At 44.4% G+C, this 15,134-nt stretch overlaps 1 protein-coding gene across 3 annotated transcripts in view; it reads left to right on the forward strand.

Moving 5' to 3' along the window:
• Nucleotides 1-14,569, forward strand: part of LOC117211346 (slit homolog 3 protein) — a 32,555-nt gene extending 17,986 nt beyond the window's left edge. The window contains exons 1-3 of one of the 3 annotated variants that reach the window (XM_033455110.1): nucleotides 1,470-1,492; nucleotides 12,580-12,800; nucleotides 13,134-14,569. In XM_033455110.1, coding sequence (XP_033311001.1) covers nucleotides 12,582-12,800; nucleotides 13,134-13,970 — 1,056 coding nt within the window. In that variant the 5' untranslated portion in view covers nucleotides 1,470-1,492; nucleotides 12,580-12,581 and the 3' untranslated portion in view covers nucleotides 13,971-14,569. Of the gene's footprint in view, nucleotides 1-1,469; nucleotides 1,493-11,459; nucleotides 11,785-12,579; nucleotides 12,801-13,133 lie in introns of those variants that run through there. The other 2 variants (XM_033455109.1, XM_033455108.1) reach the window with 2 other exon arrangements.
• The last annotated feature ends 565 nt before the right edge of the window (nucleotides 14,570-15,134 follow it).

Consider the following 15,134-nt stretch of genomic DNA (forward strand, 5'->3'; position numbering starts at 1 on the left):
GCTCGGTTTCCTGCTTGCCTTTGTAAAAGCGCCGATCTTATGTAAACGCGGTTTCCGATTACCTAGGAACGCTCGTGGATCGGCAAGGATTACCTCGTCTAAGAAGTCATCGCGATGCATCCGTGCATCTACCAGAATTAAATCCTTTTCGGTGTCGTATCGTTCGTCTCCTTTTGTCCCGCGAATATGTACCTACCCGTACTTCGCTTCCTGCAAACAAGCACATTGTATTAAAGCGAAGTAGTGTAAACGGAGAAGTTTGTTCGAAACTTGGTAACGAAGCCCGTCCCCTTAATCCATCGATTCTTTGCGTCTGTTTCGGCGACGGTCGAGGGAGGGAACGCTGAGACAAAGTCCCGAATTTATAGAGACCCAGCAATAGCAGCAACATCGAACAAGCATAAACTACAGTTAAACTTGACCCACTCCTGAAATATCGTTCTTTGATTACTTAGCCGAAGTACACGATGCCTGTCGGCGATGTTGGTGACTGCACGAACGATGGAAGTTCTCGCTCCATCAAGTCCATCTGACGAAATTACGAGATCTCGAGAAAAGGAAAGACCAACGGAGCTTCGGCGTTATTTTCGCGGTAGTTGTTTTCTGGGCCAGGAACTAGGCGGTCCATAAATTCCGCCCAACGATTCCGGGACATGTCGAGGCTGCTCCGGCTTCTGTAAAATCACCGAAAATGCCAGCACCGTTCCTTTTTTTTCTCCGTCTGTTCGCAGCCACATCGTCCATCTGTTTTCAGAGACCGCGGTGATTAATCGCGTTTAATCCCGGCTACTCTTGCACTCCTGACACCCTGATCCGACTATTTCGAAGCTCGATTTTCGCTGTGCCTCGCCTCGCCGCTGCCTGCGAACTCGCGTCAAATTTTTCCTCGGATTCCACGCGACGGAATATCTCGGAGATACCGCAACCTCTCTACGATCTTTTCCCTCGAATTTTAGCGGGCGAGCATGCGTTACCTACAAAGGTACCTTTAAACGCGTTTCTCGAAAGTAATTGAAAATCCTTCGCGTAACTTTGCCGTTCCCAGGAGTTTTAAATCGCATGAATGACAAAGCAAAGAAGAACGAAAGACGAGAGAGCGAGAGAGAGAGAGCAAGAGAGAGAGAGAGAGAGAGAGAGAGAGAAGCTCCGTCGATCGTAAAGGAAATCGTGTTGCGGGATGAGTTTCAGCGATTTTGTGGAGGCGTCGAGCGAGTTTCGAGGTCGATGCGATCGGACGGCACGGATCAAATAAATAAAATCAGTGAAGTTCCGTGCTGCGACGTAGAACGGGAGAAGTGGTTGTTATTTTTAGGAAGATACACGAAGCGAGCACGTATCACGAGCGTGTGCTTCGTTTCCGGGCTAAGGGGAAGCTTTCGTGCGCGAACAAGTGCGCAGTCGGCGGGACGAGATGCGTCTAGACAAGCAGCTATCAGGAAAGAAAGAAGAAGAACGACTTCCGAGTTGAAAGCGGCCGAAAATAAGGAGAGAGGTAATCGAGAGTCTCGCGTTTGGCCGTTTAGCGCGGCCACAATGTCCTACTCTGATCCTGATAGAACCGATCGAGCAAGAAATTGCCCATCGATCTTTGGATACCACGTGATTTTTGTGCGATAGGGCCTCGATTTACAACCGATGTGCGGTGTGCCGAGTTTCGAAAACACGCGATACCTAACTACATATGCGCAACAGACGGTGTGAATGTACGGTACCCAATTAAATGCGATATGTCTTTTGGGGTGTCGCAAAATTTTGTAATTAATTTACGTATGTCGTGAGATGGAGAAGATTGAAAATTGTTAGGATAGAGGAGAAGGTGTTGGCAAACGTAACGTCTGTTTCAAATTCTCTCAACGAAATGTTCGAGAGGCACAAAGACCGAACCACCTAACGAGTCTCGGAAATTCAAGAGTCTCGTATTTGGTAGATCTTGGAACGAATCGCAAAACAGGAAACTGTATAAAGCTCGTTTTGCAAGGCGAATTGGCGCGTTACCACCGAGTTCGCTACCGTGACTGATCGCGCGGATCGCGAAACTTCTCGAGCAGAAAGTGCTAAGAGACGCTCGTTAAGGAACACGGAATGCTCGATAAAAATTTCAATTTATACGCAAAAAAGTACTCGAAACTTAGATGAAGAAAGTTCATAACTGGCCATTAAGTCGTTTGGCCAGGCTGCGGGAGGAGCGGCCGTGTTTCCCGCCCATTTTCCTTCTTTGCCGTCCAACCTCTCTCTCTCTTCGCGACACACGGGGCTTTGCTCTAGCGTCGGAAAAGGAACAGGCCTTTCGCTTTTGTCGCTGCTCTTGCTATTATGCACGCCCTCCAAGCCAAGCCCCGTTCGAGACCATTTCGATAAATACTCCTTCTAATTCCCTCTATTTTTCCATGGCTTTCCTCGATCTTCTGAAAAATCGACCTTGATTTATTTTTCGTTCGTGCCGGCGCGGTTAAATATTTGGTCGTTTGGAAGTTCGGAAAAAAATAAAAGTCAAATGTATTGCAGAGAAATTTACCACAGGTTCGTACACCAGACAAATCTTCGACCGACGTCGCTATACACGTCGTGGGCCTAAATTCGTGGCATAAGCGAAGTCAGCGAGATTCTATGGCTCGAAATAAGACAAAAATTAAGAATAAAAAAATCACGTTGCGTAAAAACTTGTCAAGTAAACCGCGTATACTTGTATTTGTACTGTATAGTGTATTCGATTAATTATTCTACGTGCGAAATATGTCGAAAATATAGAAGAAAACGTTTTCGAGAAAAATCGAGTTTGAATTGAAAAATTATTAACTAAACCCGTTTAAACACGATTCTCTCGAACTTTATTCCGTATTTTCGACTTAATTTTACATATAGAATAACCTTCTGTTAATTCTCGAAACTGACACCTCCAAAGAAATGTTGCGTTAATCTAGATTTTCCTTTTATTTTGAGTTATAAAACTTGCCTAACTTCGTTCGTACCGCGAACTTAAACGCACCATCTACGTACACGTATATGGATTCGTTGAATTGGCTAGCAGTGGTAGCATGTGTGCGTCGAACTCGCACCGCAGTTGAATAAGAAAGAGTAAACTCTAGGAGCACGTGTCACGTCGCAACACTCGATATCGAAAAGTTTAGAAACTTTGTCCTGATTTTTTTCAATTGCCTTTTATTTTTATCTTGTCCTTAATCTAGTCAAGGAATCGAGCGAAGGAGGTGAAACGAAATCTTCGACGAAAGGGCCGCGACGAGGCGAACAGAGAAAGAATACAGAGACGCGTGGGCGTCGACTCGATATGTCGTCGAAGTATTTCGTTTTCATAAATATTCAATGGATCTCGCGCAATCGGTGTTCGCTGGATTAGTGCCGCCGCCGTGCTGCTTTCGACGATGCTTTCGAGGTTACGACCGCGTTTAATCTCGCTATTTACCACCCGCGCATCGCGCTCGTGTTAGAGCGCGTTGCGAAAGACGTCGTTAAAGCGGCTAGAAAAGATTTGATTCCTCGTCCCGTTAGAAGATACTCTTAAGCCTGTGAGTGACGCCTTTCAACTTTCAGCTCTCAAGCTCGATCCCCAATTTAACCTGTCGAACGAATATAACGAGTTAATTCGTCGTTTGAAATCGCCTCCGCGACCGACTTTCGTGTTCGTTTAAATCTTCCAAGGATTATCTAAACTTTCTGACTAGCCTTTAAAGAAGAAAAGTTGGGGGAGTGAAACGGTCCGTCCGGACCAACCTACTTGATAACTGCCGTCGACGTTCGAAACCGTGCAGACGTTAAATCGGTTTTGGACAGTTGGCACATAGATCTTATTAGAGGACATTTTCAGACTGTTTATCACGATCGTTCGAAAACGTACGGCATATACGTGCACGCGAGTCTCGGATACCACATACATACGTATATGTATCGATGTCTCGTGATGAACGACCATCTAAGAATCGAATCAGGAATCAGGTTTTGCTTCGCGAAATTCGACATGTGAAGGACAAAATTTTTTCGCTGTAATACCATCGTCGCGCGGTGTTACAGTTTAACTCGAACGTTTGCGTTTACGTTATCCGTGTTAAGATAACGTCGTCGGTTTTGAGAAACAGAGTGCTTCGTGAGAATAAAACACAAGTTCACACGGTGGCTTTGAATTATGGTGGTGGATAAACGTACGTATACCGTTTCTCTCATCGGTCTCACAACGAATTCTCCCAAAGGTAGTGTTTTGCGTTCCCTTTTCGTCCATCTCTCTTTTCCATCGCGCGCTGCCGCTCGTTGCACCGTTAATAATAATGGAAACACGAAAACCGAATCAAACCAAGCACGTAGCGTGTGTTTTTACTCGTTAATATTTTTAATATCTTCTCATCAACCAAAGCTACGAGATCGTGCAACTCTGACAAATTAAATTATCCGTAAGTTACCGTCACCTGTTCTCTTCTGTTTGCTCTGGCGCCCTCGTTCGTGTAAACGAGGACGCGAAACAAAGCTGGTTGGAAAAGGCAGCTAATCCTATTGCTTCGAGCGTTAATCGCGAGTCTCGGCCTGGTTAATTCTCACCGCGAGGTTCGGGGTGCTGTTGTCCCGTGTTTCGTCAATCGCGTCGGCTTTGCTGAAAAAGTCTGCCCCCGCCACAGTTTTGCTTTTCGCCTCGCGCAAACTGTATCCGATGCATGAAACAGCAGCTCAGTACTCTTTTCTTCCGGCGTGTACATACATATTTTTTGCGACGTCGAATAATATAATTCGCCAAACAAAATGATTTTTCATCGAAAGATAAACGTTTATTATTTGGCAAATCGATTAACTTCGCGAAACAGAAGGTAGAGAAAATTGATGGAATTTTATACGATAAGCGGCGATCGAGTGCTTTGGCATTAAAGTTTTTAGAATTTTCACAAGTTTGCCGCATGGGCGGTTCAGATTAACGTTTCTCGAGCGACGGTTTCTTTATTTCGTGGCCTTTTTCGATCTGTGTCTCACAATAAGCTAGCCTTCGCAGTTCACCGAGGTGCTAATGCAGATTCTCGGTACGAACCGAGCAAAATACGCATCGTGCGTCGAAATCCGAAATCACGAAGGATTGTAGCGGCGTTATTTGCTTGTGTATCTTATTAACCTGATTCGCTTCAGTATTTTCAACGGGCACTTTTAATTAATTCCTATACCTTCGATTTATACGAGTGGCGGCAATCCGAAAATCCACTCTATGGTATATACCAACTGTTGACAGAGTACCTGACGCGTGATCAAATTCATCCTTCGATCTATGGACTACCGTGCACGTTTCTGGTTGCAAGTACGTACCTCCGTGATCGATATCTATCCTGCATTAGCGGTGAAAAATTCTCTGCCACGCTTTCTTAGGTTCATCGTACGTGACGAAATTGCGCCAGTATTATGCAGAGTCTCTCATTCGACGAAGAAAGAAATTGTAATTGCGAACCTAACGAATAATGTGGTAAGAAAAAGAAAGAGAATAATTAATATTAGAGTAGGGCTCGTGTGAAAGAAATGGGTTTTAGGCGCTTGTTAAATATCGCCTCCGTCGACTCGTATCAAAAGTTGGCTCGGGGGGGAAAAATGATTTAATCGATACCTCGAAATAACTCTCACTCGCCCTTACTATCTCCAAAGAACACATCCGGAAGTTTGATTCTTTATTAGAGAGTTTACTTGTTCACGAAACTCCTTTCTCGGTCGGAATAATGGAGAAGGGAGCAGGGCAAAAGGCGAACTCTCGAACAAGCTGACGGTTTCATCCTTCGTTTGAACGGAGAAAAACTTTGCTTATTTCGATCATTGCGGTCGGTCCTGCACGAAGATTTTAGTAAGAAGATTGGTCTTTTTTTAATTATCGACGCAGAGAAAAATCCCATAAGTTGTACTATATCTGACCTCGACCCGATAAACAGCTAGCACTTGCCCTTCCCCCGCCTTCCTTTCTCTCTGTCTCTGGTTTTCTTTTGGTCTAGTCGCCGCGTAATCATTCGTTCGTCTCATGTTCTCCGCGTAAAGCCTCTGGCATTTATTCTCCTGATTTCGATTCCCTTTCTTCGACACGTTACCAAGATAAGAAACGAGCTGAAACGCGCGAGCATTCCGAGTGTCTTTCGAGGACCACGAACGCGTTCGACAAGGGGTCAGGAAACGTGACGCGATCCAGGACACGCAATAAACGAGGAAAACAAACGTGATAGCTACCGGTGCAAATATTTCTGTTATGTGGCTCGAAGATCGCGAGAATTTGGAGGTTCTCTCTCGAGGGAAGATTGGAAAAACTTTAGCGTGGAAGAGACGCGATCGTTGATGGCGCTATGTTCCGACGAATATCGAGTGCTAGCGTGACACTCGGCTCGCTCTCGTTTAATTTATTTTCTCTAGAAACTGCAGCTACGGAAGAACCAACCGGTTAATGGGAGTTACGACAGAACTACGACTGTTTGCTCGGAAAATATCTGTTCCCAATGTTTGCACGGAACGAAAGGAGAGAGGAAAGGGAACGGGTCACCGGCAACTGAATTTTTGACGAAATACCAATTCTCCGTACTAGCTGGCCTCCCTTTCCATCCGTGATGGTTTGCCTTTCGCCTCTGCCGACCTTCCACTTTCATTTCTTCTCTTTTTCTCGGCCCTCTTTTCTCTTTTTCTTCTAGTTCAGAGAGAAAGGAATCTCGAAGGCTAGTCTGGACCAAACTCGAGAGCCAATCGCGAGTCTCTTGTTACGGTTTCAAGGTTAAAAGCGTGGCCAGGCCGAGTTCGCCTTTTGTCATTTACACGGACAAAACCGGTCGCAATCGAACGGTTGCCCCTGCAGAAATTGCACGGATTTTCCAAACGAGATGACTTTCGCGAAATGACTTTGTATGCTCGACAATCCACGATACTGTTACATCATCATGACAAATTTACACGGAACGTTACTGGAATAAAAACTATTTTACGCTCGATAGAATGTTGTTACACGCGATTGTACAAGTGGTTTCCCTTTGAAAACCAAGCGACACGAGTGCCACGGTAAATCTAATTTCGAGAGATTGCACAAACGACCGGTCGGAAAATGACATATTAACGAAACACGCGTGATCAACGCTGCCGGTTAACCCTTGCACAGTGTAACTCGGAAGAGAGAGGTTCGTCAAACTGTCAAACATAGTATCATAATATTTTTATATTTAGTCAGAATATTTACTTCCTATGAAAAGTTGAAAGTACATATTATTGTTTTACGTGCGATATTAGAAACGCAAGAAACTTTACGATAATGAAATAATTACATTCTAGATCTTTCAGGATAAATCTTATCCTTGTTATTTTATTACGCCGCCAGACAGTTAATAATCTCCGCGCGCGTTACGGATGCGTTCCTCATTTAATTTTCGTTCTTTCAAGGATCGATTTTCACCGGCAAAATTCCATCAGTTTCTCTACCTTTCACGCAGATTCGTTGGAATTTACATCGAAACAACGCGCAGTTTGCAAATTGTAATTATTTGATTATTCGAAGTTGAATTCGCCTGGTCTTTTGATTTCCTAGGCTATTAAACAAATAACCTGTGAAATTCATCGGCATCGTTAAATTCTCTTCTCTTTCTACGCGATCCCGTGAGGTTCTCGAAAACGAATCTCTGGCGCGCCCGATGGACCGCTATTTCCGGGAAAATTGCTTGCTCGCGACAAAGGGCGTCTTTTCAGCCGTCCGCTTCTCGTCTCCTTCAGATGTTTTTGTTTCCATCGCGGGACGCCTCGTTGCGCCGTTATTTTCGGCAGTTTTCTCTCCTCCTGACCGTTTTATTTCCAGATGCAACTACGTTGCACTTTGCCACTCGCTAAAATTGCACTCGCGTTTAATCTTCTCGCCGATTTCGCTCGCTGATTTCCAACGCAACTTTCACAACCGTTGTCGCATATTTCGCGAATTCACGGAAAAACGCTCGTGATTTCAGACTATTTGAAATTGAAATTTCAAATAGCGCGAGAATTGCGGCGACCGCGTTCCATTCGTTAAACCGCGCCCCTTCGGGTAACTTTTTTTTTTTGTGGAAACGTTTCGTTTATCTAACAGTCGTTGATAATTCGAGAGAAGTTTGTGCACGCGTTGGAAATGAATATCAAGCAACGCCCGACCAGCCTTTATTCGTAAAATAGAAGCAGCTGAACGCGCAACAGATTGATACCTTAAAAGAAAAATTTATCATCACGCAGTTGTCGTAGTTGTATTTGCAATTGTCTGTCCTGATTTTCGTTTAGAAGGAAATAAGAATTCTTTCATCAGCGTGCTTTGGTATTGAATGCGCGATGAATTCGAAGAAAAAGCATATTACGAAGTCGGAGATTTAATTTCATTCGACCGAAGATGCATCCGCCTTAATATTTTATTCGATTATACCTGTAATCCTTGATAACTCTAAGCCTCGAGCTCTTTTAGGTTTTAAGGTCTTTCAGAACGCCGCTCGATAGATGACGATTTCCTACGAAGCTGGAAATTAACGTTGATACGATATATCGGGCGTATGCTTGTTTTACAACCAATTTCATTCCAGATTTTCACTATAGCGATCGTGTCTCGTATTGCCGCTTTAAGTCGTTTACTTCGATCGATTTGACAGAGAACGCGCAGTAAAGAAATGAGGAACGATTAACGTCGGAAACAAACATCGATTACGAGAAGTTCAATGAGCTCGCCTGTCGACTTTAGACTTGCGTTTTGTAAATACATCATGAGGAATTACATCAAAGGCGGTGGATCGATGACTTGCACGTAATAAACGTTAATAAGTAATGGATGACTCGCGTAAAACTCAAAATCAGGCAATAACTTGGAATTGTGTCGAAATCTGAGACAAACACGTTATCGCGATAACGTTATCCACGTATTCGCCTGCTATTATTATATAATTTTATCTCGAAGTGACGAATCACAACCGCCGAGCATACAATAATCTGCGATAACTTGTACATAACACTTTTATAAAAGTTCCTTCGATTCTTATCGCCGCGAGTTCTGTTTAATATATATTGTTCCCGAAAATTTTTTCCGGGGATCGTTGTTATCGAGCAAATATAGGCAAGCAAAAGTTGCTACATTCTACCCAACCGGTTGAAAGATAAGACAGCGGGGAAAGAAACTATTATAAGCAATCTTGTATCGAGCAAACTCGGCTGTTTAACGAGCAAAGTTCACCGAATGCGATATAACGTTTAGCGTCGATAAATGATAGACGTCTCCCCTAGAAAGCGATCGAGTCGACGCGTTGTCATAGAGGGTTATCACCACTTTCTAAGATTTCTCTTCTTTCACCTTTTTGCGTTCCAAGTATCACGGATGACTACGGTTTTCGTCGGCCAGGCGTAATGCCACACGGCACCCTGATATTTTCCAAGCGATATCATTCGAACCGATGTCGCTTCCTAAAAAGTTTGTCTCGTTGCGATATTACGCGAATGTCAGCATGGGCAGGCTTACTTCGGATCGGTGGGGATCGAATCTCGCGATGCGAAAACATGTAAAACTCTGGTAGAAGAAAGAAAACATTTCTGTTCGATGCATTTTGTTGAAACGAAGCTCGTCTTTAACTCCCGTGAATCCAGTCACGAATATTAACCGACGAACCAACGTTCGTTGTTTCTTCGATTTTATTCCGCTTTTAACAGGGATCTAGAGAAAGAGCGATCGACGACGCTGGAAAAACTACAAATTCGCTGAGAAAAACACAGAGGTGAAACGAAAAAGGGAGACAAATGTGGGGTGTTCGTCGGACAAGCTCGTAAAGTATGTTTACGGGCAGGGCCGAATCGAGAGGGAGAACAAGTCACAAGGGAAATGCGAATTCGTGGATGAAACGGTTTACGAACCGGTGACCTCCGGCTAGGATCGTATCAAGCACGGAAGTAACGATTCTGTCAACTTTTACCGTTTTTATGCTACAACTTGACGACTCGGTTATCGTAAAATTCACGAACAAATACTTGTAAAGTCACGATCGGTAGTCATCGACGTAAACGATACGTACATACGTTTCATTTTAAAGAAAACGACGATCATTTTGCACGATATGGCGCGTGATCGCTCGAAAATCGGTAAACATAAATTGTTTGAAAGAGCATCGCGACCTACCAGCTCCGTGTCTTTCGTATCGCGAATGACGAATTTTTTCCTACAATTTCGACGTTGATGGCTGTATGAACGAACGAACCGAGCATCCGATTACGGCTGTTCTAGCGGGACAGCGCGGCCTCGCTCGGGAAAAACGGGAAAGGTTGAAAAAACTGAAAACTCGTAGATTTTTTTCGGGTCGCCGGCTACATTTTTTCCTGCGACTTCAATTATTACGAACGATCGCGTGCTGCTGTTCTCGTAAAACGCACGCGTTTCAAGCTGAATTCCAAAGTTCGTGACAAGGGTGAAAAATTGAAAAGCACAAAGCACAGAGAAAGCGCCGAGGCTGGCGTTGTCGCATCGAATCCGACCGGTTGCATCGATAGCCTACGAAATACACGCATCATCGCTTCATTGGTTTATCGTATACGAGGGAGCAGGTATACGACTATTTTCCGAACCAAGACACGAGAATAAAGTAGCAATCATTTCTCGAGTTTGAAACGTGAAACGAGCGTCGAATTCGTTTCGCTCTAGTTTATGTTCCCAGTAACACTGTGTACGATGTTATAGACGATATTTATCGAGTTGAGCGGCAGATGTCTCGCGTATTCTAACAGATTCGTATCTCATTCTGTGTACGTACCTGTTAGAACGATGGTAGAACGTTTCTGTTTCTACAGGACACGGAATGGTGAACGTTGTTCCGGAAGAAAAAGCGTTCAGATAACAGAATGTTCGGATAGTTGAGTACGTATTTGGATAATAGGAGCAGTAACAATACAGGTCTCACCAAACTTACTTACTAATTGAATCGCCTGATACACGAGAACTCGCTAATTTATTTCCACGAGTTTGGCCCACCTATCTTGCAGTTAGTCGCGTTTTATCTCTCGTCTCTCTCGTCTCTACAAAGCATCTTGGTCTTCTCTAGTTAACGCGCTCGTTCCTGTTCCTTCATCCTCCCGGCGATCCTCCCGTTTTCAGCAACGTCGATCACGGTCCATCGGTTAGTCGAGTTTACGTTTAAAGTTTGATGGTTTGGGCGCGCCACGAATAACCACGATGAGGAGCTCTCAGCCTTTTCCATACGTTTCACAGACCTGTTGCCGCGAGCAGCGTAACGCAGGCATCTTTGCGATAATACGATCTATTTTGGGATTCTGTTCGGTTACCACGTTATTTCGAATCCTTTCCGCGTGTCGTACATTCCTAGTATTTATCTGATCCTTCGCGACTCTCCGCGCGTTTCCTTCGAAACAACAATCGCTTAAGCAACGCAACGACTCGGTAGCTTTTAATTGACGCGCGCAACAGCCCTGAATTCGTTGCAGCCGGAGGCTCGTTGAAAAATTTATGGGTTCTTGACGCGGTTGTGGCGGGTTGAACGATTTTAAAACTTTAACGATCTGCATCGGTCGAGTTATTCGCATATTCGTCGAACAGATGGAAACCCCAGTTGAAACGGCGAAACAGGTACCGCGGTGTTTGCGCAACGCATCGAGAGAGTCGGCTTTGAATTTCGCGAACGATGCATAAAATGTATCCGTCGAGCGTGCTCTCCGTTCTGTCTATCGGCCAGAGAATATAGTTAGTTGGCTTACATTACCGGGACTGGTTCTGCAGTTCATCAAAGCTTGGTACAATAAACACAAGTCAAACGCTCGCTAGCTGCTCCAGCCACGCGAATTGCTTCCATGGTACATAAACTGACTTCTTCGGCACGTGCCTGAACGGAGAGAAATTCTTGCAACTCGACGATAACCATCTTCCGCGAATTCGTCCTCCATGGCATCCTGAAAACCGTTGATCGATCAATTTCCGTGATAAGGAACTGGTGCGATAAAGCGTCGCGATTGCAATTTCGTGGCGTGCATCGAACAAGACGTGACCAAACTCTGTTCGAAAGAACGATAACCGACTCGACTTTGAAAAGCCTGGAAAATCTAGCGCGGGAAATGGGTCTCGTTCGCGGTTTCATGGTTGCGGTCGATCAGATGAATTTTATAAGCCAGTCATCGATCAGCAAAGTTTTCTACAGAGGCGAAAGCATCCATAGCTATAGTTGCAGCTATGTGAAATGCCGTATCGAAGATACTTCTCAGAAATTCTCCCGTCATTGTTTGCGCATTGTTTGCGAGAGCGGTCACCGGAGAATAATGGATCGAAGTCCGCTACATAACAACGCATACTTTTTCCCTGCCATTCGCAGCCGGCGAATTTTCGCACGTTACTTCGCGATAAGTTTTCAAACGTAACGCGAATGTACGTATCTCATTGGCCTTTCGAGCAAGCGGAACGGTCTGAGTTTCGCTTGTTACGAAACGAGAAGCGTTGGAACGCTGGCTAGTTTCACGCGGGCGAAAACTGCCGTGACGTTATCCCCGATATTTTCGAGAATTCGCGTCTCTTCCGAAACGTCGCCAACGTCTCGAAGCATGGACGCGAAAGCAAACTTGAAGCTTCAACGAGAAAATCTCGCCTCTCTGTTACAGGCATGAGTGCAGTTCTGATGAACGGGCTCCTAATGCTGGGCTTCGTCGTAGCGACCATGCGGGACACGATGGTCCTTGGATTTTCCGGGCCAACACTAGTCATGGATCAGGACATCCCTTCGAGGATTTGCAAGTACAGCAGGGGGTATGCGATGATCCAAGTTCATTGCAAGAATTTAGGCCTCGAATGGATTCCTCCGCATTTGAAGACGGAAATTCAGGTAAGACGAGTCAAAGCATGGAGTTTTCACATAATCCGGAAGATAGTGATTAGCGATAGTCCGTGTGTAACAAGCTATTTCGAAAGTTACATCTAACTAAGTTGATGGTAAAAGCGGAGAAAACGAAAGTATGGTGTTTCTTCTGCGATTACGTGAGACGATGACGCTCGATCGATGATGCCGTATTTGCGTTTCCTTCATCTTCACCATCAATGTGACAAAGCTAGATGACTAACGGCAAAGTAAGTTATCATAGACGGAGAAAGGTCACTATCTGCCAAACTATTATGTTCTTCCGATTGCAGCATTAAACGAATCGAATTCTTGCTATAGGTGCTGGACGCGTCTGTGAACAGAGTGCGAGTGTTGACGAACGACAGTCTGGCGGCGTACACGAATCTCGCCTATGTTTATCTGAGCGACAATTTCATCCAGGAGATCCAGGAGGGAGCATTCGATAATCTACGATACCTGAGGGTGATCGATCTGTCGACAAACGGCTGCGATTCCCTTCCCAAGAGTCTCTTCCAGTTACCGTATCTCCAAAAGATTTATCTAGCCAAAAATAGACTGAGCGACGACCTATTCAAAAACATGGAAGTGAAGTCTCCGTTGATCTTCTTGCAGCTAGCGAAGAACAGGCTTAACAAGATACCACAGCTTGGTCCGCTTCCCACGCTGTTGCACCTGAACGTTTCGGGCAACAGCATTGCCTCTGTTTCTCCGGAGGATCTGGCTTCCTTCTGTTCTTTACAGATCCTTGACTTATCTAAAAATCCGATCAAATTCGACGCGAATAGCTGCGAGTGCCAGACGTTGAACGCGTGGCTGCGCATCCGCGGAATTCATTCGCGACCAGTCTACAACTGCACCGAAGAGCACGAAAGGGGATGCACGGAACCGGAGTTCAGCAATAGAACCACGGAACTGTACGAGCAGTGCTCGGAAATACCGCGATTGAAAGCGGAGACGAAAAAGGCCAGGAACATGTGGATATTGATCGCCTGTTGCATCTCTGGCTTCCTCCTCTGTCTGTTCATTAGCTTGTTTTGGGTGCACAAGAGAAACAAGCGGAAGAAGAAGAAGCTGAAGGAAGAGCAGAGGCTAAACGCAAACAATGCAAATACCGAGTTACTCAACAGTAATTTAAACCAATCGGAAAACACTTGAAATCTGGTCATAGCGTCTAGTTGTCAAACAGAGGTACCTACGATCGATTCGATTCTATGTTCGATCGACAAAAAACGAACAAAGTGAGAAACAGGAAGACGAGAAGCAGATGTTAGTTCGTCTGGCCCTTAAAACAAAGAAAAAGACGTATGTCGGAGCGATTTTTTTTTCTAGATGTACGCTGATATGTATAAGGTGTTACGTGAGACTTCGATCTTTCATCAATATGAGAGTATCCCGTAACATGTGTGATCTAATAAAAAACGGAAGCGATGGCGAAAAATGTAGTAGGTAGAAAATGCGGAAGAAATTACTTTTGCGAGGCTTCGCGTTCAAGGAAACCGATACGAAAACTTGCTTCCAACGTATGTCGATTCGCGAACGTACAGAAGGATTAAAACGGATGTTGTCCCTGCTCGTATTCGCACAGGATAACCTTGCGATAAGTTATACTATGGGAATATTAGGTTGCAGAAATTCGATCGAACGCATCGTGTATTCGCCTGCGAATTTCTAGTATCGGTTTCCTGGAATCTGAAGGCCTCGTTTCTATGAGTTTCATTCGGAATTTGCGAGATCGATTTGCGATCGGTTCGAAACAGCGAAGACGCCCCCATCGAAAGATTTCGAATATCGGACGGAGGAAGGGTAGAATTATTCAGAGGCACCTAAGTACTTACCAATGTTCTTGCGATCATGGAAATGCGTTAAGTCGTGAAATTAAACTGTAACAAGTTTACAAGGACAAGAAATTCGGACGGAAGAGCAAAGTATAAAATCACGATTGCGTACACAAATATTCCTACACAAAATAAATAACCGTGCGATCTCGGATTATGATTCTCGTTTATGATTATGATTATCGTTAATCTATGAATTTAATCGAAAACCGATATCACGAATTTCCGTCGTTTGTCCTGTTTCTACTACCTAACGCTAAACAACGACTCTGATCGTCGTACGCGATATCAAAATTTCGATATACATACATACGTGTTATTATTATCGCATAGTTGTTGAAGCTAATGAATGTTATACAATCATAAATCAGATACGTAAGTTTTTGGAAATGAGATTCGTAAAGTTCAATAGAAGATGTGTTATCAATTCAGATGCTTAATTGACGCCTTGATGATACATACTACGTATACAATGTAATTCTCA

The sequence above is a fragment of the Bombus bifarius genome, unplaced genomic scaffold (genome assembly GCF_011952205.1).
Source record: "Bombus bifarius isolate JDL3187 unplaced genomic scaffold, Bbif_JDL3187 scf7180000008232, whole genome shotgun sequence".
Lineage (NCBI taxonomy): Eukaryota > Metazoa > Arthropoda > Insecta > Hymenoptera > Apidae > Bombus > Bombus bifarius.